At 42.2% G+C, this 23,072-nt stretch overlaps 2 protein-coding genes across 4 annotated transcripts; one reads left to right on the top strand and one right to left on the bottom strand.

The window, feature by feature from the left end:
- The first annotated feature begins 3,874 nt into the window (after positions 1-3,874).
- Positions 3,875-12,623, top strand: c1ql4a (complement component 1, q subcomponent-like 4). The gene is made up of 2 exons (XM_030055844.1): positions 3,875-4,485; positions 11,846-12,623. Exons 1-2 carry the CDS (start codon positions 3,940-3,942, stop codon positions 12,023-12,025), a joined length of 726 nt encoding a protein of 241 aa, XP_029911704.1. The 5' UTR covers positions 3,875-3,939; the 3' UTR covers positions 12,026-12,623.
- A 2,990-nt stretch (positions 12,624-15,613) lies between these two features.
- On the bottom strand, positions 15,614-22,697 carry LOC115361664 (myosin light polypeptide 6). Of its 3 annotated transcripts, none has more exons than XM_030055207.1 (7): positions 22,527-22,697; positions 22,075-22,102; positions 18,670-18,813; positions 18,210-18,383; positions 17,847-17,924; positions 17,291-17,338; positions 15,614-16,225 (listed from the first exon to the last, which is right to left on the bottom strand). In XM_030055207.1, the coding sequence occupies exons 1-6, from the start codon at positions 22,674-22,676 to the stop codon at positions 17,310-17,312; spliced, it is 603 nt and encodes a 200-aa protein (XP_029911067.1). In that variant the 5' UTR covers positions 22,677-22,697; the 3' UTR covers positions 15,614-16,225; positions 17,291-17,309. The 3 variants fall into 3 exon arrangements, with proteins under 3 accessions (XP_029911067.1, XP_029911066.1, XP_029911065.1); XM_030055206.1 differs by having other exon boundaries at positions 17,304-17,338; XM_030055205.1 differs by lacking the exon at positions 17,291-17,338.
- Positions 22,698-23,072: the final 375 nt, after the last annotated feature.

Below are 23,072 nucleotides of genomic sequence, written 5' to 3'. Positions count from 1 at the left end.
TTAATACTATGCTACTGAGGAACAGTTTTCTTTTTTTTTTTTCATGTTGCTTGTTTATTTTCCCTTCCTTTCATAAATTAGCAGAATTAAACCAAGTGTATAGTAATCTGAATGTGGCTGCGGATGGCTGAATTGAAGAATTAGTGTGTCTATAAGAAACCATGCAGACAAACCAGTCACAGCAGAAGAAAAATATAACATGAGTAATGTGGCCATAAATAAGTCCCTGCTCCTTCCCCACTTGTTTACACAGAACAGAGGAGAGAAGTGATAGAACCTGGATTATGCAGACGTGTGCACAAAAGACAGACAGAGATTTATGCCGGGTATATCATAATATATGAGACCAATTAAACAAACTAATAAGTCTAACGCTCCAATACTGATTCGCCTGTTGCCCTTTTGCTGTTGGTAACAAAGGAGACTGTTGGAGTCACACTGAAGCATGCAAGTCACATCATAAAGCAAATGTGGGTGGGCAGTCTAATGGGAAAAAAACATATTTCATCAACATAATGTTTAAATTTTGGGTGTATGTGGATGCGAAAGGGAACAAATCAAGGGGAGAATAGGGAGGGAGAGAGACAGACAGCTCAAAGACATGCGCATATTTCAATATTAATCACCTCAGTAATATTTTAACAGGCTCTAAAAATCCAATCCTGAGCATATTGCCTCTGACTGTTGGCAATCATTATCTGTCCCGTCGAGGCTGCTTAGGACCTCTGAGCACTGTTCTACGGGGCCAGAATGACTGACCCGCAAACTGGGACTGACATGACATTTAACTCATCCCTGTGTTGGGCAGCGTTGCTCAACTCTGCCAACGTTTCCCAATGGAAATATCTCAGCCCAGCACTTCACCTCTCCCACAGCTTTCCACGCTTCCGGCCTCAATTCCCCCTTAAATTCAACCCATCCTTGGATAACTACCCCCTAACTTGCTGATTATGGCTGTCTTCTTGTCTTCTGGAATGGGATGAGATGATCCCTACATTGCCAGACAGTGGCCACCACATCTGAAGAGAGAGGTCGAGTTGATGGTGCTTGATGAAAAGGGGAGTCATCAATACTGTATGTAGACCTATTCCTCTTGCTCCTCTTGCTATTAAACTTTAAACCCACAGATTCGTGATTATGCCTGTCAGACAGGTTACACAATACTCCAAGGAAATTATAATATGAACTAAAATCTCCCAAAGCTGTTCAGGAGTATCTTGGCAATAAAAGATGGTCATCAACGTATGCTGGTAAATGTGAGATGGTTTCTAAAATATTGGGATACATATATTCCATCGCATTATCACTGGAACACCGCTGAGTAACCACCACCGGACTAACACTTTAACACTGAAAGGATTTTGACGCCAGGCTACAAAAATACCCCTCCCTTATGAGGGGAAAAAGCCCATGCGTTTGCGCGTGTGTGCATGAGTGCATACTAGTGTGTTTTTAGGTGTGCACATGTGTGTGTTCGTGCGTGAGTGTGTGCAAGGTTTAGGTAAAGGGAAAAGATCAGTACAGTGTGTGGGCCAGGGTGTCTCACTAATGAGGCCTTATAGCTGTGGGATGCGAGTCACACACACAGACAATGGTCTGGGGAACATTTAGCGTCTCCTCTCCACGCCTCACACATCATGCCGAGGAGGCTTTTACTAAGTCACCCTCCTCTGTCCTGCTCCCTTGCCCAGCATACAGAAGATGAAAACATCTGCCTTCGTTTAAAATACTCTGGGCTATCAAAAAAAAAAAAAAAAAAAAAAAAATCTTTGCAGAGAAACTCTAACAACAGGTGAATTTCAAACCCAGAGAAGACAGATGGATATAGGGAGAATTTCATTGCAATTGAGCCTACTTTGATACCCATTTACCGCAACATTAATGAACCGATATATATATATATATATATATATATATATATATATATATATATATATATATATCACAGAGAGAGAGAGAGAGAGAGAGAGAGAGAGGGAAGAAGGGACGCTTTTCTGTTTTTCAAAATGTTTTTTGGTCAGCCCCACTGCCTGGCAAAAAATTCCATTATTCTGCTTTAAACTGGAAAACTGCCTTTTATTTTAGACATGATAGCGCAGTTTTTCATTACAAATAGAAAGGAAAATAAAAGTGCTGCTGTGATAAAGGATAGGACAATGAGAGCGCAAGAGAGAGAGAGAGAGAGAGAGAGAGAGAGAGAGAGAGAGAGAGATCTTACAGGTGTCGGAGTAGGGCTGCCTGTGGACCAAACACTCGCTTGCGAGAGGCGATAGCCTACAGTGGATAGTCACTCTGGACAGGAGCGACAGAGAAGCTGCGCGTCTCTCAGCTGGAACTGTGTCAAGAACAAGTGTGAAGTATTTCCATGGAATCTATTTTTTAAGTTAGCGACATTTAAACTCCAGTTTTCTACCTGCGCAAGGACAGGGGATTACGACCTGATTCACAAACTCTCACCACTTTCCTGGCATCTCCTGCGCCCAGCGGCTCTCCAGCTCTCCACTTGGCACTCCAGCAGCCCAAAGTCCTCCAGTCGTTTTGGTGGGACGCGGATTGGACTGATTAAGTAGAATTATACCTTCAACAATATTTGTGGACTATAATAAGCAGCTGGTGAGTTTTTTCTTTTTACTTTCTATTTGTATGTGACATTTTCTTCAAAATTCGTTATATAGGCGGATATACAAAATGACTTCCAAGTATTTCTCAGTAATTACTAAATGTGTCTACTACATATCAACAATCAGATAAATTATACTACATATCTCTGTAAAATACTACAGTCTTTGAACTGGTTATTTCATATTTGACGAACAAAAACGTTTCGATTTTATTGTCGATTTCTGGCTGTTTTTTTTTTTTCTGATTCATTTATTTAATTCTAAGACCTGGCATTCCTTGAATCACTGTGCAAACAGCAGCGAAGCAGTGGCGAGCAAATAGTTATTTAAGTGTCTTTGCTCTTTTTGCCTTTCCTTTTCCACAGATATAGCCAGAGGAGCAATCTATCAAAAACACACCCAAGTTGATTAAGGTGTTAGGCCTACTAGTCTCCTGAAAACCTGTTTAAAGAGGACACAAGGCACCAAATAGCAGTGGCGGATCCTAAAACGATTGTGTCAGGAAAAAGATCCCTAAATGAATGAACTTTTATCACTTTGACCCGTGGCATTCAGTGAGACATGCACATGAAGTGAGACCTTGTGCTTGCTAGGGGGGGCCTTGAGCAAAGCAGCTTTTTATTTGAATAAACTGTAAATTATCCCTCACACAAACCAAACACCACCCCACTCCCTCCTGAATGAGCTGACTTTGGCATCTGCCATCATTTCGGGATACTTTTAATAAGCTCTGGTTTCAAAACAACCCTCGTGCTGCCAGTAATGGTTTCTGTTTGATGCTGAAAACTGAAGTGACTGGAGGACAGCAAAAGGTGAACCGGATAAGATAAATGATGGTTTCTATAGTGTGCAATCCCAAATCTGAGTCATCCAGATTTATGCCTAGATTACCGTAAACATTGTGCTGTCAACAGGTTTCGTCTCTTCACCAACAGACATTTCAAAACCTCGGTCCTGGTCCTCTGGACATCTTTATTGTCCCTGTTGGATTCCTTCATTCCCCTATTATTCCCCTCCCAACATTGTCAGCTCTGGCTGTCTGCCATCTTGTGTTCTTTCCTATACTTAGCTTTCATTTTGTGACCCGAAGAACCTCATGCTTGTTGCTCTGCTTATGCTGACGTTGGACCAGTGATACCCCTTTTCTCCCCGAGTCCTCTTTGCGTCCTTCTCCGCCTTTTCATTTTGAAGTGTTTCTCTGAAAGGCTCCATCCTGGCCGGCACTATTCCAGCCAAAGGGGAGGAGGACTTCCTAACGCTGGCTGCCTCTCGGCTCAGCCGCAGGAAACGCGTCATTGGGGCTGCAGTAGGTGTGGCCATGGTTCTAGTGCTGCTGGTGGCCATTCCCCTACTGGTCCACACAACCAAAGCGGGCAACACAGGAAGTACAGGGAGCCATTATGAAATGCTTGGAAGCTGCAGGATGGTATGTGACCCCTACACCACCTCTCAAACTGGCCAGGAGCTAACAGCCGTGTCTCCACCACCCCAGGATTACTCTGGGCGGAAGACCAAGTCTGGGCTCCGTGGGCCTCCAGGTATCCCTGGCCCACCCGGAGCACGTGGTCCACCTGGAGAGCCAGGCAAACCAGGGCCACAAGGGCCCCCAGGTCCAGGTCCTGGTGGCTATGTTCCCTCACTCTACACTCCCAAGATTGCCTTCTATGCAGGGCTACGCAAGCAGCACGAGGGGAGTGAGGTGCTGAAGTTTGATGATGTGGTGACCAATGTGGGTAACTACTATGAGCCCACCACTGGCAAGTTCACCTGCCCTCTGCCTGGCATCTACTACTTCACCTACCATGTCCTGATGAGGGGGGGTGATGGAACCAGCATGTGGGCAGACCTGAAGAAGAACGGACAGGTTAGTGTGTGTGTGTGGGTGTGTGTGCAAGCCTGCGTTCATGTGTGAATGAGAGTGTTGGTATGCATGCGTATGCACACCCACGTCCGTGCAACAGATCTTGCATTTTTCTCCTCTGTTGACCATCCCCTCTTACCATTGACTCACATTCACCTCTATAACATTGGGCACTTCAAATTCACAGCACATTCCACTTAGTGGGTGGCCACATGACAGCTAAAGAATGAAATAGCAATCTTCTTCCTCATTAAGGAGAATTCATGCTTTACACTTTAAAATCGCAGCTACAAATATTTGCATTTCCACATGTACAGTAGCTAAATGACAAGTGGCAGAATGCTGCCGCCGCCAAAAGGAACACTCTAATTAGTAAGTATCATATACAGAGCTTGATTATCGCCAAAACAGAAGTGCAAAGGAGCACAGGAGAAATGTCTGTCAGTGCGTGGACCAGTCAGTTTACACCTCAGATAAATAAATAATGAATGTAAAATTGACAGTCCACTCATCCACTCCCTCATTCCCCAGACACTAATTAAAGACAGAGGGGCTGATGGGGGGAGAGGAGAAGGGAGGTGGGATATATCACAGGGATTTCTTCGGAGGACTCCAAATTCAGGAAACATCTTCGAAGTCACTTTATACATTCATTCATCAAAGACTTTAGATGCAAATACACTACACAGACAATACTGCGCCACACAAACACCTCATCACCACGGCTGCACCAAATAAAGCAGAGTTAGGAGAGTTCATTTAGACTTAATTCAATGAGATATGAAAATTTTGAAAAACAAAAATAGTCTGCTGTTAGAATCAGTCATTCCGTCCTTAACCGTCCTTTGAGAGTGTTTGTGTGAAAATCACAGAGGTGACCATATGTGTTTAAGGCTACCTGTGTAATGTCCTGTATTGTCATTCAACTCACTGGAGCCTGCTAAATCATTCATAAATCTTAGATTAGATCCCCTGATCACCAGCTATGCCTTCCTTTTCTAAGCCCTCTCCAGCTTGTTCATTGATTCTCCATTAATTATCTTTTCACTCAACTCAATTATTTAACCTCACCTTGCTCCATCTGACGGCCATCAGATGGCCCCCTTAAACCATTCCGTTAATCAGAGCGCTCATTTAACAGGAATCTACATATGAAGAGTTACTGGTAGGTGTAAAATGTAATGTAAGTGAAACACTACAGTGTACCTGATCATGTTTGGTGTTATTTTGAAGCCCTAAGGCAGACTAGTACACTGCCTGAGGCCGTATAAGTGTCAGTCAGAGGCTGGTGTTTATTAAATGGACAACATGTCAGACAGTTTGCATTCCTGGCTGCAGAATTAAACGGCCTGTTTAACCATCGCATCTCCGTGGGTGCCGCAGCTTTATCAGAAATATCGTCTGCCCATTGTTTTTTTAAATAATAGCATTTCCATAGCCACAAACACTTGTCCCTCCTAGGTTTCTGTCGTGTGCAGCTTATAGACCCCACCAAAAAAAATTATCATTTATGGCTTGAATTTATTAGATGGCTGATCAAAGGGACTGAGAACGCGTTGGCAACGAATGCAGACCCAGAGACATGACATGACAGGGACATGCTGAGACAGCCATGACAGTGAAAGGGAGAGCAAAACAAGACAAGTGAGTTGATGGAAAGATCAGGGGTGTAGGGGAGGAAGATAGATGACTTAATGGAGGTGTGGAGACAGTGGGCCGGTAGACGAGGCATCGGGGAGGCCGGTGGTGAAGGCCAGGATGAGATCAGGCCTGATGACCAATGGACACCCACTCGACACGTCTCGGCTTGACAAGTGATCAAGGCCGGCCTGAGAAAGTAAGAAAATTGGTCTAGAAATTGTGTTTATGTTCCGACTTAATGATTACCGATGCCTGAGATGTTGGAGACACTTTGAAATCAGTATACTAATTAATTCTGGGACTAATAGATTTCCCAAGAGAATATTTCATAAGTAACTCCACCTGCATCTTTGCTAATGACTTCATAAACTGGAATACTGTATTGCCACAATTGCTGCCGGGCTACATGTCGTAGTTACACGGTTGAAACTAACCAGATGGTACCATGTGACATGAGCGTGGCGTGATGCGATGTTGGGATCTCAGAAGGACATGCTGACTGTAGCAGGGTTTCCATGTGATTCCTGCAGATCCATTGCTAATTACTTGATCTAAATCCCCACTCTGTGCAGCCAATCTGCGTACACCACAATCTAACAATCACAAATCATTGCAGGATGACAGGACTTCAGAGTCGAGGGGATTTGTGATTGAAGGGAGTCACACTTCAATTGCTGCCGTGTTTGAAACAAGTCCATAATTGACTTACAGTACAGTTCCACACGCCTAATTTGAATGTTTGCGTAACACTCACACAACTAACCGAGCCTTATATAATAAATCACTTGGTGTTGTACAGCATTCCTGCAGAGATAGGTAAGCGGCGAGCTCGGCCAGGGAGGATGATGCTTCATGATTTAATATTGCTTATAGCTTTTCTCATGTCAAATAGTTGAGAATGTGCTTCCTCGTGCTGCCACTGCTATTGTGAATGTATATCCTGCTTAATCACTCCATTCCTAATTCATTACCAGAGATATATGGGGTACACGCTAGTTAATATGCCAGGTCAGTTGCAAATGTTATTAAGTGAGCACAAGTCAGAGCTAATGTTGGCATTCTTTATAGGTTGTCGCGTGGGGTGGTAATACGTCATGGTTATCTACTCGGTGGAACATCTCCCCTTTCTCTCATTAAGTGTTGTGGGCCTGCTCATCTATTAATTTATACTTCCATAGAGCTCCACTGTATATCTATGTTTAATATCTTGAACACAATGTTCAAAGTAGACAAATTGGGAACACTTACAATAACCATCATTAATAAATGGCAAATTGGTAGTTGATTAAACTTATGCTAATAGTTATTTTACCACTAACAAGCAAGGAAAGGATAATTAATAACATTTGCTAATTATTCGCATTATTATGTAATTTTATCATCAGATAATTGTGCTTCAGTGCTGGAAATGCGTTAAGTGGCACAAAATGGAAAAACTCAGGTCTAGTGCCAGTATGTCAAACTGGATGAATGCACAGCGGCTGAGTAAATATACTCAGTTACTTTCTGTGTGCGTGCATCATCACTTGATGATGTGTGTTATGATGTGAGCATATGAGCAGAGCCAAATGTCATGTCTCTATCTGTGTTTAACATTGCTTAATTATTTTGTGTGTATGTGGATAGCATTACTAATAAGTAGTGAACATTATTAATTATCATTTCGTCATTTGCAAACAGTAAAGTAACCATTAACTAAAGTTTAATTAACTATTAAATTTACCATTTATCGGTTACGGTTTGTTAATAAGTATTGCCAACAAATAGATACTGCCTCGGCTCCGATTTAATCTTACCCTTGTGTTTTTCACCTGTCGCAGGCTCTTTTAATAGCTCAGTTAAAGGTCAAGTTATTTCACACAGTAGTGTTAAAATGTCATCACTCGCTGTAATGACCAGTATCTGTATTAACTTCCCCAGTACAGAGACATAGATATGCTAGTGTTGAAATATAATTAGCCTTTGGAGCAAAGAGCAAGGAGTAAGGTTGGCTGGCACAATTTGTTCTACAAAGACAAGAAAGTGGTAAAGTTTTTTAGTGCATGATAGAGAAAGGGAGATATTACAGTGCTTTTGATCAAAGACATTAATTTAAGTAAGTCATCTGTGCTTTCTCTGTTTAAAGGTATGACTATTTATGCACTGTAGACCTAAGGCTATAATATGAAATGCGAGGTGTTAGCAATCTTAGGGAAATTTCTATGCTGCCGTAGCTTGTGTCCATGTAATCCCCCGGCCCCCAGAGGAGAGAGAAAACCGATTCAATAAATATTCTATTTCCAAGCAGCCCCCATCCCCATCCCCACTCCACCCCTGCCTTCCCCACATCAGCTATGTGCTGGGGTCCCTTAGGTAAGTTTAACAGCTACTTTTCTATTGTCTCCGCTCTAAGAGGTCAGTATATCACAACGAATGAATCCTGTCAGTTTTATTACCAGTGGAGCACGGCACCACAGATAAAAACAAGACTTCATATACCCCCACATCTCCCTGGTCTCACAAAATAGCCTCGCTTGATCAGTCTGTTACTCTAGCCCCCTCCCTCCCCTTTCCTCAACCCTCTGGCCCTTGTTGTCGTTTTTTCCTCCCTCTCCTTTTTGTCTATCCTTGTCTCTCTTCTGCGCCACATCTCCGCTTGTATAGAAAATGACACTGCAGCTGCTCCCCTCCCTCCTCCCCCCTCCTCGCCTGCGGCCCCCTATCCTCCCAGGCGTGTTTACCGGAGGCCCTGTAATGAAAGGGCCTGGCAGAGACAGAGACAGCCACAGGCAAGCCCTGGGGGCCCCTGCCTCGCGACTCACAGCCCTTCTAGCTCCAGGATCAGCTCAGTGTGCGCCTGGTTCACATGGATCACTGTGTCCTCCAGCCGTATCCATCTCCTCTGTCGGCTCCCCAGCCTAATCCCACCATGGCTCCCCCATGCCTCTCTGTCTGGTATCTGCATTAATGGATGACTTACATTATCGCTGCACACACAGGAGTTGTATGTTAGCCGATTCATATATCACGTATTGACAAAATGATTTCTGTGCTAAGTGATGAATATTCGTACTATTATAAAAAATCAACAGAGGCCCAATGCATTAAGTCATGAGAATTAGAAAAGGCCTAAGGGGGGAAAGCGCTCCCTCCGTTACACCGCTTGGCCAAAATAATGAGCAGGATGACATATGCCTGGTGTCAATAGGAAGTCACAACAAGAGCATCATTGTCAGAAGCAGCCAAAGATGCAAATGTGATATTGGCTGTCACTACACATGTCAAGGAGAACGACAATATAACCTTTACAGATGACAATGGACTGCTATTGTTTTTTGAGAGAGGGTCTTATGAGGATCCAAGAAACGCCTAATTCTGCGTAGTTAATTGCTCGTTCCTTATGCATTTGCAAGTAACTCAAGAGTTCTTGTATGCTTTGATTTAATCTAATTCTGCAAGGTTCTGAAATATCTCCTAAAGCTGCTGCAGGAATGCCTTAAGTAATTCTGGTGTATGCTTAACTAGTTACATTACCCCAATCATCACCAGCAACAACAGCACCTGTTACCTTTGTGGTTTTGTAAAGGTAAACCTGATGAAGACTGATGGTAAAATGCATTACTCTAACCCCTATACATTTTGCTTTTGCCTACAAGAACATTAAATATATGAAAAATGTATGCCTATTCACCTGAAGAGAGAAAATAACTGATTCAATTAACGTGTTTATGTATAAGCCTTTAACCACAGGGAGTTGTAATGCAAAGTGTGCACTGCAAACAAACAAAAAAAAAGTAATTTACTTTCACATTCAGTCTTAAAATCTTTGTTTTCTAAAAACAAGTGAAAAAAAAAAAAAAAAAAAAAACACACCAGTGAGATTAAATAATCTCACTTGCATCCAGGGCAGTTTCACTTGTTTCAGGAAATTTTCTGGGAACAAGAATAAAAATGTTGAAATGGGCAGATGTAAGAACAATGAGCTTTTAATACTGATTATAGAGCTAAATGACTTGCTAGATTGGAGATTTTTGCTGTGTGTGTGGAATGTAATGAAACAAGACCGCGCCTGTAGTGTAACCCATAGCGGTGGTCAGTTTTTCTGCGTGGCAGCCAAGCTGTGAAGCCTCAGGAGATAGACTGCCCCGCTCCCTTAATCAATCTGGTTTAGAGTGGACAGGGACATGCTTAACCGCTGGCCACCAACATGCTGTGTTGAATGCAGCACTCGTGACCTGCATCTCATTTAAGAAGACCTACAGATACTCACCAGGCGATCCTACACAACCCTGGGGCTGATAGATGGCGAGCATATCCAAAATGGATCTGCACTGGGAAAAAGAGCATATTTTTAGTTACAGTAATTCAGACTCTGTTGCTCAGCGATTGACTGTTTTCAAATTGATGTGTGTTCGCTGGGGAGAAAGGGCCCCAGTGATGGGAATGACATGATGGTAGTTGAGTTGCAGATCATATTCTGTGGCTGTCATGGAGATGTGCGTGGCTTGTCTGGCTGCTGACAGAGATTGAGTGCTCGTAGCCTAGATGGACACCGAGCCAGACACAAGGCCACTGATGGCTGACATATGTCTGATGATTGGAGTTGGTACACCAGAAATATTGATACATCCTGCTTAGGAGGTTTTTGCCTGTGTAACCTAGCTTATAATTACGCTTTTTGCATTTGTCAATATTTTTTTTTTTTTGTACAATGATGAAATGTTTGCACACAACATTAAAGTTTGTACAGCAAAAGCAAACTTTAACCATTCCTTTAGATTTCTCCTGTTCACAGCACTCACTCAGTCATACCATACATGAAGCTCGCTCATGAATCTTTTGTAACGTCTGCATGTATATTTCACAAATACTGCAAGACCCATTCATTTAGAGTATGTTACACTACAATCGTTATAAAACATTAAATGATGCAGCAATGTAAGCGTGACACATTGCTTATAAAATTTAAATTCTCTGAAATAGTAAATGAACAAATCCACTGTTTCCTCTATAATTGTAACTCAATCTTGCCATGTGTGTTTAAATGTCTACATGAGTAAACCCAATTAAATGTGTTAACAAACAAGTAAAGATCCACTGCCACTGGGTCAATAAGACCAAACTCACAAACAGCATGCAAATGTGAAACTGTCTGGCTCTGGCATAGCCACTCAATATCATGCATATTGAACTGGCCTAGGATCATAAGTAACAGGTCAATAGCTGGTGAAGAAAGTGTTGCTGTTTCTACGATTAGCTAGCTTCCCCATAGACAACTTGTTGTCCCGCGTGAGTCTGCTTATCTCCACAACTCAATCAGATTGCCATCCTCTTCTTAGCTCTGAGCCGAAGCCACAGCAGAGCTGTCCAGCTGATCAATAAGAGGCAGGATGGCCATGTTCTCAATCCAGCTCTGGGGTCAGAGGTCAGAGTCCCATCCATCTGTTTATCCAGCATGTACACCTCATCAGGAGGTGATATCATACTCATGAGATCCTCACTGGAAGGCTGCTGATGGTTGATGATGATGACAGGTGAAAAAGAAAATGTTCCAAGAGAAATGAGGGGAAAGAATGAAAGATGTGGTGGTGTTAGTAATAGTGATTTAGGGATAGATTGTCATTTTGAAGACAAGAGCTGTTGAGTATGGAGAGGATGAGTGAGAGGCAGCGACATTTGCAAGTGTTTGTTAAGTTCCATCCAGGTTCTAATTATCAGTGTGTGTGTCCTCTGTGGCTGACAGGTAAGAGCCAGCGCCATCGCTCAGGACGCTGATCAGAATTACGACTACGCCTCCAACAGTGTGATCCTGCATTTGGACGTGGGCGACGAGGTGTGTGTGCAGCTGGATGGAGGGAAGGTCCATGGAGGAAACACAAACAAGTACAGCACCTTCTCCGGCTTCCTCATCTACCCAGACTGAGCCGAACCACGCTGAGAGAGAAAGGAGCGGTTAGAAAATTGCCAACATGCACATATGCATATGCACACTCACAGACACTCAAGCAGACACACACACGCACACAGACACGTATGCACATATACACACACACATACACACTTGCAGAGATGCCTGCAAGCACATGTGCACCCAGGTGTACACACACACACACACACACTCATGCAAGTAACCACACACACATACACCCTGAAGACTAGAGAGGTGTGAAAACCTGTGAGATGGGAGGAATTAAGTGGCATTTTGTGATATTGAGCCAATCATCATGACCAAGTGCATTATTGACCCCTTGTGTGTGTAAATATGAGTTTCAGAATATGTACAGTATAGGTGCACATAACAATTGCACGTCGTGGCTCTGACATATCGAATATATTTTAATGTGCTCCATATTAACTGACATTGTGAAACCTACAATATAACCAACACCATCGGTCTATTTGTTCTTTAATGCAATCATGGTGTTGAGGTTGGCATTAGTCAAGATTACCGAGCTGAGGAAAAGGAAAACCCTCTGTAATCCAACCTTTACCTACATTTACCAAAACACCTCTATTCCCCGCTCTCACGGCCTCTGATCAAACGGCCTGCCTGTCTTTTGCAACCCTGTTTTATCGAATATTTCTCCCCTGTGCGTCAAATTGAAATACCTCAGTTGAAATAAATAAAGTCCCTGTTGTGAATCACCCTGCATTAGGACAGTACTGATCAAAATAAGGCCATCTGAGTAAACACAGATGGATGACCTTCCTTTCCTATTCACACCACGACACAGGATATCACATGGCTTGCCAACGCAAAACACGACATACGACAAAGCAACAAAACACAACACATTTAATGGATGTCAACTGAGTTGTGTGTGATGAAGCCAGTTCTAAGTGCATTATTGACTCCTTATGTGTGTGTGTGTGTGTGTGAGAGAGAGAGAGAGAGAGAGCGAGAGAGATTGCGCATGTGAGTGAATGGATAATATGGGTAATGGGTAAGATAATGAACAGTGGAGATGTGACAGCTGCAGTATTTTCCTTATATTTAATGTTGTACAGTAAATTACAGACATGATGCTGTAATCACGCTGCCATACCCTCTTAGTGCATTATTTTCGAGAGACCCTTTCAAAAGTAGCATCTTCTGTAATACACACTGTAATCCTGGGATGGGACACCTGATATGCTGAATAGTTTGAGTAGACAATTAAAATATCTGTATCATCACTGTCCATTTCACTGTTCCTACATGTTATTTTGGGGTGGTGAAGGTCAGGGCGGAATAAAGGTGTGTGCATTTACATTTACATTTACAATTTACATTTACACTCACACACTGACACACACACATGTACACATTTAAAACTTCTTCAGGCTCGTTTGAAGCAAGCAGTGCGGATTTGGACATATGGCATGGGTGTGTGGACTCAGAGGGGCTGGGATCGAAGCAACAATGGCTGACCATAGCTGCCGCCTGCTCCACCATGGATTTCCAATATGTCTTAAGACACTGCCTAAGACACAAACATTAATATATTGATCTGAGCTTATAATACAGCCACCCTCTACAAAATCCAGCCAATATGTACATTTCAAATGTAACAATATCTTGATCCACTGCACAAACAGTCGAAAAGTTGGTTCACCGCGAGTGAAATTCTTTAATGTTGATTCTTTAACACGAGTTTGAACCGGCGTACCAAAACCATTTGTTGCGTCGCCAACCAACGACAAGAAATAAATCTAGTGAATTGGTGAAATGCTTCTCAAATATTGATGGTGTTTTTCCCTTATCTCATTGGTATTCCCGCAGAGAATTTAGAGAAATCATGCTGTGTGCACACACAGACACAGAAACAGACACACACACACAAACACACACATATACACACACACACTGGTCCAGCTTCTTTGGGTGAATCCATATTTCTGAATCCATATGTTTAGAATGCCATGGTAAATAGTTTAAAATGTCCAACATATTAGTGACCTATTAAATTTTATTAATCAAAACCATTATTCTGTGTCTCTTTTTCGGTGTGTTAAAAATCAGTATCTGTCACTATTATGGTTGCATTATTTTTTTTTTTTAACAAATCCAGGAAGAGCAGTATTTGGAATTGTAGATTGCTCGCACATCCTTTTTTTTTTTTTTTAAATTAGTTCTCAGCTTGAAGACTGAACTTATTTGTGAATGTTAATAATAGACTTGAGGTTTGTGAATAATCTTACCTGTGCAACATGTACTTTAAGTCAAGAACAGTAGAAACTGGCTGAGATTCCTGATATAAAACAAATAAAAAAATATACCTAAATACCTAAATACCAAACAGTATGCTTACAAAATAAACAAAAACAAAAAAAAACAAATCCAACAATATATTGGGGGCTATAAAGATGGCGGTACAGAGTACAACAGTGTATTATAATACAAAAACATTTCCTCACTCAATTAGCAACTCTCTATACACAAGTCGTGGTTTACAATATCCGCCTTTAAACAGTTCTCAAACCAATGGCAGACTGACATCTTCTCCGTGTAAAACAGCGTGGACCTTGAATGCTACCTAGATCATTCGCAAAAAAAGTGAGGGAGGGAAGCGTCTAATTAGACTTGAGAGCTGATGGCATTCTGGACTTAAAGGCTTTGGTGAATCTGTTGCTTCTGAGCAGAAGAAGGATGTAGCCGCACCATGCCTGGGCCCACCCCCTGGCTCTCCCTCCTGGCAGATTCTAGTTGAAAGTTAATTGGATGGAGAGAGGTCTGAGACAGGCTGCACTGAGGCCCATTAGTGATTCCCCTGTCGAATGCAGAGCCACGAGGATCACAGACTCACAAATAGGCGGATTAAAATAATCAATAGACTTGACTTACATCGAATACACACACACACACACACACACACACAAAGTAATTAGTGGACAACCTATTCAGCAGTGGACTATGATACCCTCCTGAACCTTAACTCACACACACACACACACACACACACACTCACACACACATAAGCTTCACACTCCGATAGCTGTGGTGCCTAACGAGGGGAAATAGTTGTGGCTGCTTGTGAGGAGAATGAAGAAAAGGTCAGGGAGCCGCCAAGCAGCATTCTGCACTGGTCATATCCTAGCACTTTGTCACCAAATCATTTGTATTGAAAAAACTCAACATGGTCACGTAAACTCTCGGATATAAAAAGCAACCTTTATTTGACACTGAAATGATCTCACTGGGTACATTTACGCTGTTATACCAATATGCAAAACAATTTGCTTGAAAACTAAAATAAAGTGATGTTAGATTTACTTAAGCACTGGGAATTGCTTTCTAGTATCTAAAAATGCAGATGATGAAGATATATCCTCCTTTTAAATGTTTTGAACAATATACTACTCCAAGGTGATCGACTGAAATATAAAATTACAACAGCAACACTGCCCTCTTCTGTCAGTGTATAAATAGTGCAACACTGTACCGCAACTCATCATTAAAACCCTTAAAAATAAGTGGCATCAAATCGTTTTTGACCTTGTTTCCTGAAAGAAATCAGCACACAACAACCAATTTAAGTTTTAAGGGGAAAAATATTTATTAAAATTCAGCGACAAATTAAGGGGAAATTAAAAACATGGGAACCAGAGGAAAGGTTATTTTTTTTCTACCTCATGATTGTATGGCTTTTCAACATACTGGTTTGCTGCATAGCTCTGGCACCATTATGGGGAGGGGGGGTATGTTCCAAGCAAAAGCAAGTTTTAGCCAATATTACAGTAGATTGCGGACATTCACTCTACATAACAATGTGCCAACCAACATCGACACACTACCAGTAGTTACATCATTAACCAAAGACAGGTAGTCTTAAGTGCTGCCTCTTGGAATGGTCCTGTACACTGTCTCAGCACAAAGGCTCCTAACTGCATGCAAGTTGGTCAGACATGTGAATAGTCCTGGCATCGAAAGCCAGGGTCATTTGTGGTCTAAAGTGGGGAATGTAAAGGCACTTCTTAAAATAAAAGATGTGAAATAATCCATGAAAAGGGATTCATGGGAAAACTGCGGCAGATAACTGCAAAATAAAGGTACATGTGTAAAAAAAAAAAAACAAAAACAAAAACAAAAGGTAAAGAGATGGTGCTCTTCATCTTCACCCGTTCATGACCATCCTGACCAGTTCTGTGAAGAGAGAGGAGAGGGAGACAAACGTGAGATTGACAGTCTAAAGCTTGGCAGAGACCTACTCCAACTACAGCATCGGGAGCTGAGGCCCCCTGCTCATCCAGCCTTGGTGAGCCATGGGGTGGGAGATGCTGCACTTGGAGAAAAGATCCCTCCATATTCTGTCTACTCATTAGAGAAAAGAAGGATTGTACAGGGGATGGAGAGAAAGAGGTGAGGTAATCATCTCTATCTCCTACTCAGCCAAAGCATATGGGTTTGGCCATGTCTAGGATCCAAGAAGAGTTGGTTAGAGAAGCCATCCTTTGGCGTTTTGTTTTCCTGAGCTTGAGAAGCAGAGAGAAGGGTAGAAGACCAAGGGAGCTACAGTCAGGTCAGATAGCGCCCAGCTACAAATCAGCCTCCATCAGGACAGAGAGAGAACAACCAGCACAAGACCAATTCACTGCATTTCTCTGGTTAGTAGAAGGAGGGACTGGTTCACTCTCCCAAAGCTGGTGATTATTCTTTAATAAAAAACAAATCTTGTAAATATGTCCAACAGCATCGCCAAAAGCAAAAAGACTATTCTACTGTCATTATTCATGTGTGAATAATGTCAGTAGGAGTTGGTTCCAACAACTTAGGCCATTGGCAACCTAGCTTTCCCAGCTCTGAGCACCGAGTGACACCAGTCCCGTCCCTGCGTACCTATCATAACCCCCAGGAAACTGAGGGGGCGCCCGGACATGCAGAGGGGCATGCTGCAGCCATGGGCCAAGACAGAAGGCTGCAGGAGAGAGAGGGGCAGAACAGCAGGAGGCTACACATGGGTCAAATCCTCAGGACTAAAGATGAGAGGGACCACAAGGCTTTCCCGTTGGGCAGCTAAAGGTCAAATCTACCTTTCAATAGCATACTGTTCTCATGCACAACGGCACTAAGGAGAGCAGGAGTAGAGCTGGTCAGGGTTAAAATGCCCTAGGGGAGTGGATTATCTAACAGGGAAGCTACAAAGAATAAATAATAAAATAAATAAATAAATAAAGCAGGAAAGCCTAGAGGTGCCATCTCATGGTATACCCAATGCCCGTACCGGCCCTCAGCCTGACATGATGTGGCGGACAAAGGCTGTGGAGGAAAAACAGTTAAACAACATCAGCAGCTGATATTCACAAAAGGCTTTGTCAGCCAGTCATTCGTTAAGTCATTAACCTTAAGCATTATGTAAGTGTACCTGTTTTCTTGAAACATTAACTTTGATAAAGCTCCTTAAAAAAAGAGAGACTACCTTGAGGCATCATAGAGGTCACCAAATGTCAGTTTAAAGTCATGAAGTGCTTCCAGTGGCTGCCTTTAGCAAGCCAGCATCTGCTTCAACAGAAACCTGACACTACCGGTTTTTCCTCAAACTACCGCTCTCAGCATTTACACGGTATTTCAACTCTGAAAACAGCACACACACACACACACACACGGTGTCACAAATGACCAAGGTTTCATAACCGCGTTGTCAAGGCGGGTTATAATTGTCAGATTGAGCGGTTTACAGTTTAAAGGCAACGGCAGCGTCACACACCATCTAACTAATTAGTATCTGGCATCCCATCCTCTTCCTGTCTATTTATTTCTCTCTCACCTTCATAATTGATGCAGCCATTTGCATCTTCGTGTCCTGCCACGAGCGTCTCCACTTCCTCCTCTGTCATCCTCTCGCCTGGGAGTAGAAAATAGAAAATAGAGCAGAATTTTGTCTTCAGCTTCACGATGTAAATAACAGGTTAAAATGTCATGGACAACATAACACAGAAAATTAAGGTAAGTTACAAGTCAAGTAACATATCAGAGCCTCATGTATCCTTGATATCTGAAATTCCTGTGCAAATTAGAGATGATGTGATTTTTGAATGTGATAAGCCAGTATTTTGGGTTTCCAGATAAATACATGAACAAAAATAACTCTTAATGTGTGCTAAAAAAAAAAAAAAAAAAAGTAACCTACCTAGTGTGGTGAGGACGTGACGTAACTCTGCTCCCATTACTGTGCCGTTGCCCTCCTTGTCAAAGACGCGCAGTCCTTCCACAAAATCCTCGAGGGAGCCCTGGTCCTTATTCTTAGCAATGGCCTGGAACATGGGCAGGAACTGCTCAAAGTCTAGCATCTTGTGGTTCATCTCTGCAAAAGACAAGTGAATCAGAATTAACGAGGGAAGTTACAATGAGCTTACATCTTACAGCACTCGTTACAATGCAACTTGTCAAAAGCACTCCAATTATAAGGATTATGACAAACAAGCCCAAAAACTCAAAACAAATTATAGGCATTTTCCTAGAGGGAAACTGTGGAACGAAAACAATATAAAACAACCAAAACATGTTCAAATAAGACATTAAATTCACATTCCTTGTAGAATAAAGCATTAATAAGAAAACTCCATTAAAGTGTAGCCATTTCCCCTCACCCTCTGCTTTGGGGTTGCCCAGGACCTTGAGCACCTCAGCGTTGACAGGATTCTGCCCAAGGGCCCTCATGACATCCCCACATTGGCTGTAGCTGATCTTCCCCTCGCCTGTCTTGTCAAAAAGCAGGAAGGCCTCCTTAAACTCTGCAGAGAACACAGACCCGTGAAGGGTTAATGAATCAAAGACATTAAAAAGAGATGACTTAATGTGGATGGAGCGATGATATGGACAGAGAGTTAATTGGGAAAAACTGAGAAAACAGAAAAGCAACAGGACAGACAGTGCAGAAACTGAGAACAAGCGGTACAGAAAAAGCCCAGACCTGATGAGTGACATTAAGTTTGTTTATACCTGGCACACTCTCGTTGATAGGTCCAAATATTTCCTTTGGTGTGTGCCGTTATTATTTATTTTTCTTTCTGCAATTACGCCGGCCTGTTTTGGTCTGTCTTCTCTGGGTCGGTTAGATCAATATAGCATTTGAAAAAGTAAAATGAGCAGGCAGGGCACACAGCACCAGACTGGCAAGCCTGATCAGATTTCGCAGGCCAGTCTACCCGGGATAATTAGGAGTCTATCGTTTAGACTAAATGAGGTCAGAAGAGCGGGTAGGGTGAGAACAAAACCTGAACAGAATGATGTTTAGACCTACTCAGGGAGCTTAAATGACCCTTCCAGTGATTCTGCACATTTAGCACATTATCTACAAAATGGCACACTCACACACTTCACGTTTCTGCTAATCTTCTGCTAATTTTAAAACTCATATACCATTTTTGCTACTTTCTATCCAGCGATTGGAATTCCATTAATTCCACCCTGATACGAAAATGAACTTTCTGAGACTTCAAATTTTCTTCACAACAGTCAGCGTAAAAAAACTCAGCCACATTACGTTTTCCTAAAAGCAGCAGCACTGTTGTGTTTTCATGATTTGAAACTGGGTAGAGTGAAACGGTCCCTGTGCCGGAAACAGCCCCCTGGGAAATGTTTGCTCTACAGACGGTGAACTGTTAGTTCTGCGGTTTGAGAACTGCAACAAGATTGTTAGCAGAAACAGAACATTTTAAGGTGGGTGTGTTAACCAAATATTCATTTTTAAAAATCGTGGGATTTTGATTGTATGTTGTGAAATTTTTAATACCCCACATGATTTGAGAAATGGCTTGTTGCGATGTAAAATGTAGGTAAATCGTAGTAAGCAGGCCAATACTTCAAAATCACTGATATTATCCTTGACTCTTAAAAGAAAACAGGTTGTGGGTCTAATTAAAAGTTAGTTTAATCACCATATAGATTAGGTGCTCCATTAACGTGACACACAAGGGGAAACGATAAACTGGAATCAGATGGGGGAAACCTATATTAAATTCCAATCTTAACCATACCAAGACTTCTTCAAATTCCCTGGATGTCACAATTTGGACTTGAATTTTAAACTTTCAGTAAGATTTGAGCAAGGGGCGTTATGCTTCATACATATACGTGCATACTCAAAACATACATCAAACTTCCAACATTTTATGTTTAGGAGTTTTGATGGTTGAAATCCTACGGTCATGTCAAAATGCTGAGGCTTCAAACATCACTTCACATCGATTAGTTTTCAAACAACTTAGAGAAAACCATGCAAAGAAATTGTGCATAACCAAGGAAACTGTGTCTATCACCAGCAAAAAACAGATAACATCTCACCTGGCTGAACAATCTAAAAGTGATCATTGGCTTGCTCATCCATTTCTTATGAGGAGTTTTCACACCATGTTATCATCTGTTACCCCATCACTCCTTTTATGGAAGCAACCAAAAGACTGACTAATGAGATTAATGAGGGAACAGTGTGACACAGTGTACTCTGTCATTCGCTCTCCCAGCCAGAGTGAGAGTCTGTCTAGCAGATGAGTCTCAGTGGTAGTCTGCATTTTCTTTCCAAAGGTTCAAAAGTCTTTACATGACACCCCCACGTCTTGCCAGCGTCATTTTCATATCAATATTTTAGAGTGCTCTGGAAAAGTCAGTATGCCCTCAGTGTTATCCAAGCCTTCCAAAGCATTCAGGTTAACAAGCACTGATGGCTCTTATTGTTGTTGTTTAATGTAGCCTATATCAGCTGTCATGACTCAGTCTTTTCACCATGACGAACATGTCAACTCCAAACTGTGATGCTGGGGAATAGGACCCCTTCAAACACTTGAAGAACCAAAGAATAAAAGTATTGCCACATTCACATAAATTATAGACAGTTGAATACAGATTTATCAAAACAAATGAACTGTCTTGATAAAGTGCAGATGACTGAATCATCGACACCATAAATACAGTCTATAATTATGTAAATGTCCAAGTAAACTTATTTTTGCAATGTTTTCACCCTTCACAAGGCTGATTGATGTTAAAATGTTAGGATAGATTAAACAAACCAGTTTGGCTCAAACAAACAAAGAGGGTCTTAACAAAAAGCTTAGCCAAGATTTTGCAACCTGGAAGAATTGGCTTTGGGGATTATGCAATTACATGGGGCAGGCTGTTTGTACTAGTGTGGCATAAGCTACTCCCCAAAAGCTCAGCCACTGTTGTGGAGAGTTTTCCTGTTCTCAGGAATGTGCCTCTTCCCTTCTGGCCTGTGAGCACTTATCCCAACACCATATTTGGTATTAGAGGAGTGGAGCAAAGTAGGAGGAGAGTCAGCTAGCTATAGCCTATTATGTCAACAGTGATTAAACAAAGCAGCCAGAGGATGAAAATCATCGGCCACTGTGTCCAGCACCAAAAAAGGGCACACTCATGGAGATGACCTGCTTGAGAGATAACAGGCAAACACTACAGTAAAGAGCCAAAATTGGGAATGCATGCATTCCAGTAGAAACAAGACCTACGAGAACAGATGTGCACTCTGGCTATGGAAAAAAAATCATTATTGCTTATTAATGGAAGACTATGCATAAACAATGCAACACACGGTCAAAGCTGGCAAGTATAAACATGATACATCAACTAAGACACATTTATTTCGACGTACTAAATTAGCAGTGCAAAGCAACTCTCTCATCCACAGAGACACATTGTGTTTATCCAGAAAGCGACAGCATGCAGATCACACCCTCCAGACTCTGAGATAGCCATCAGCACTGAGAGGGTCCCTCACAACCGACTTACCATGAATCTGATCCAGGTTAAATTCAATCTGGAAGGAACAAGCAGTGGCAAGTGGAAAGTGATGAAACAGTACGCAAGGAAAGGAGGAAAACTTTACCACAGTTACCATTACAGGGTGACAGGCGAGCATAGAGCAGGTGACAGAGGAGAGATACAAGGCAAAGTGTCTGAATCTGAACCAAGCAAAGATGAAGGCATGCAAAACAAGAAGCACCCGGAGAAGGTCACAACACACACTTGCAACTCACCAAGGATTTGATCTTCCGAGAAGTCAGACTGTTCAAAGAGAGATTTATTAGGCTAAATGAAAATTACGCTTTTTTCTGCACAGTATCATCAGTAACCGAGCTGGCTAAGTTAACGAGTACCCTTTTCCAGTTACTTAAACTTAAATGCACCTCATTCCCTAACTGTAGGATATTTAGCAATCATAACTTTGCATACAGTAAGTAAAAGATGTCATTGTTATTTATTATTATTATTATTTTTTAAAATGTTGGCTAGCTGTTAACGTTAGCAAACCCGGTTAGCTTCACAACTTCCACTTCCGCTATCCGCAGTAACGTTAAGCAACTAGTTAAACGACTCGAAACATTCAGCGTTTTATCCTCACAATGCCACACTAACTTCCTCAAACAATGTAGGTCAAAGCTAAAACCACAAGAACAAGAGCTATTTGGACTGAAACCGAGTGACCCACCATGGCTGTATCCGCTGAGGTGTGTCCGAGGAGTCGGCAAACCCAAGAATGTGAGGCGGAGCAGCGAGCAGGGCAGGGTAAGAGGCAGCCGCGCGTCACGGCGGCGCAGTGCGCATTACGCACGGCACGCACAGAGCAAGTATGGCGCATGGGAATGGAGATCCTAGTGGATGAATGCATGATTGCAATGACTAGCTCTTTGTTTGGAAGTTTACCAAAGGAAGTGGGATCTGAGGGCCTGTGAGATTATGGACTGATGCCACGACTGCCATAGCCTTACACACTGCACTGTCTTCCCCAAACAGGAAGTCTGTCCTCATACTGGGTCACTGTGGTGACACTGTGGTCAGATGGATGCTGCTGCTGCTGTACTGCCATGGATGTCATTTGACATGACCCACTTATCCACACTAGGTTAAATGAGTCAGTCCATAACCCTACATATATAATTTGCAGCACACACAAAGCATATAGCGATGGCAGCAAAGCTAAAGCCCAGTTAGTGTGACAAGTCTAACATGGGATCATCATGAGATCAGATACCTT

This window comes from Myripristis murdjan, chromosome 7 (genome assembly GCF_902150065.1).
Source record: "Myripristis murdjan chromosome 7, fMyrMur1.1, whole genome shotgun sequence".
Taxonomy (NCBI): domain Eukaryota; kingdom Metazoa; phylum Chordata; class Actinopteri; order Holocentriformes; family Holocentridae; genus Myripristis; species Myripristis murdjan.
This window is presented reverse-complemented; position numbering and strand designations above follow the sequence as displayed.

What these genes read in the sequence shown, in the direction of transcription:
- c1ql4a (XM_030055844.1), top strand. Translation starts at nt 3,940, where the DNA reads ATGGTTCTAGTGCTGCTGGTGGCCATTCCCCTACTGGTCCACACAACC. An exon ending in ACCTGAAGAAGAACGGACAG is followed by an intron (nt 4,486 to 11,845) that starts GTTAGTGTGTGT and finishes TGTGGCTGACAG; the next exon opens with GTAAGAGCCAGCGCCATCGC.
- LOC115361664 (XM_030055207.1), bottom strand. Translation starts at nt 22,676, where the DNA reads ATGCGCCATACTTGCTCTGTGCGTGCCGTGCGTAATGCGCACTGCGCC. An exon ending in CTCGGAAGATCAAATCCTTG is followed by an intron (nt 18,814 to 22,074) that starts GTGAGTTGCAAG and finishes TGTTCTCTGCAG; the next exon opens with AGTTTAAGGAGGCCTTCCTG. An exon ending in GGGCAACCCCAAAGCAGAGG is followed by an intron (nt 18,384 to 18,669) that starts GTGAGGGGAAAT and finishes TGTCTTTTGCAG; the next exon opens with AGATGAACCACAAGATGCTA.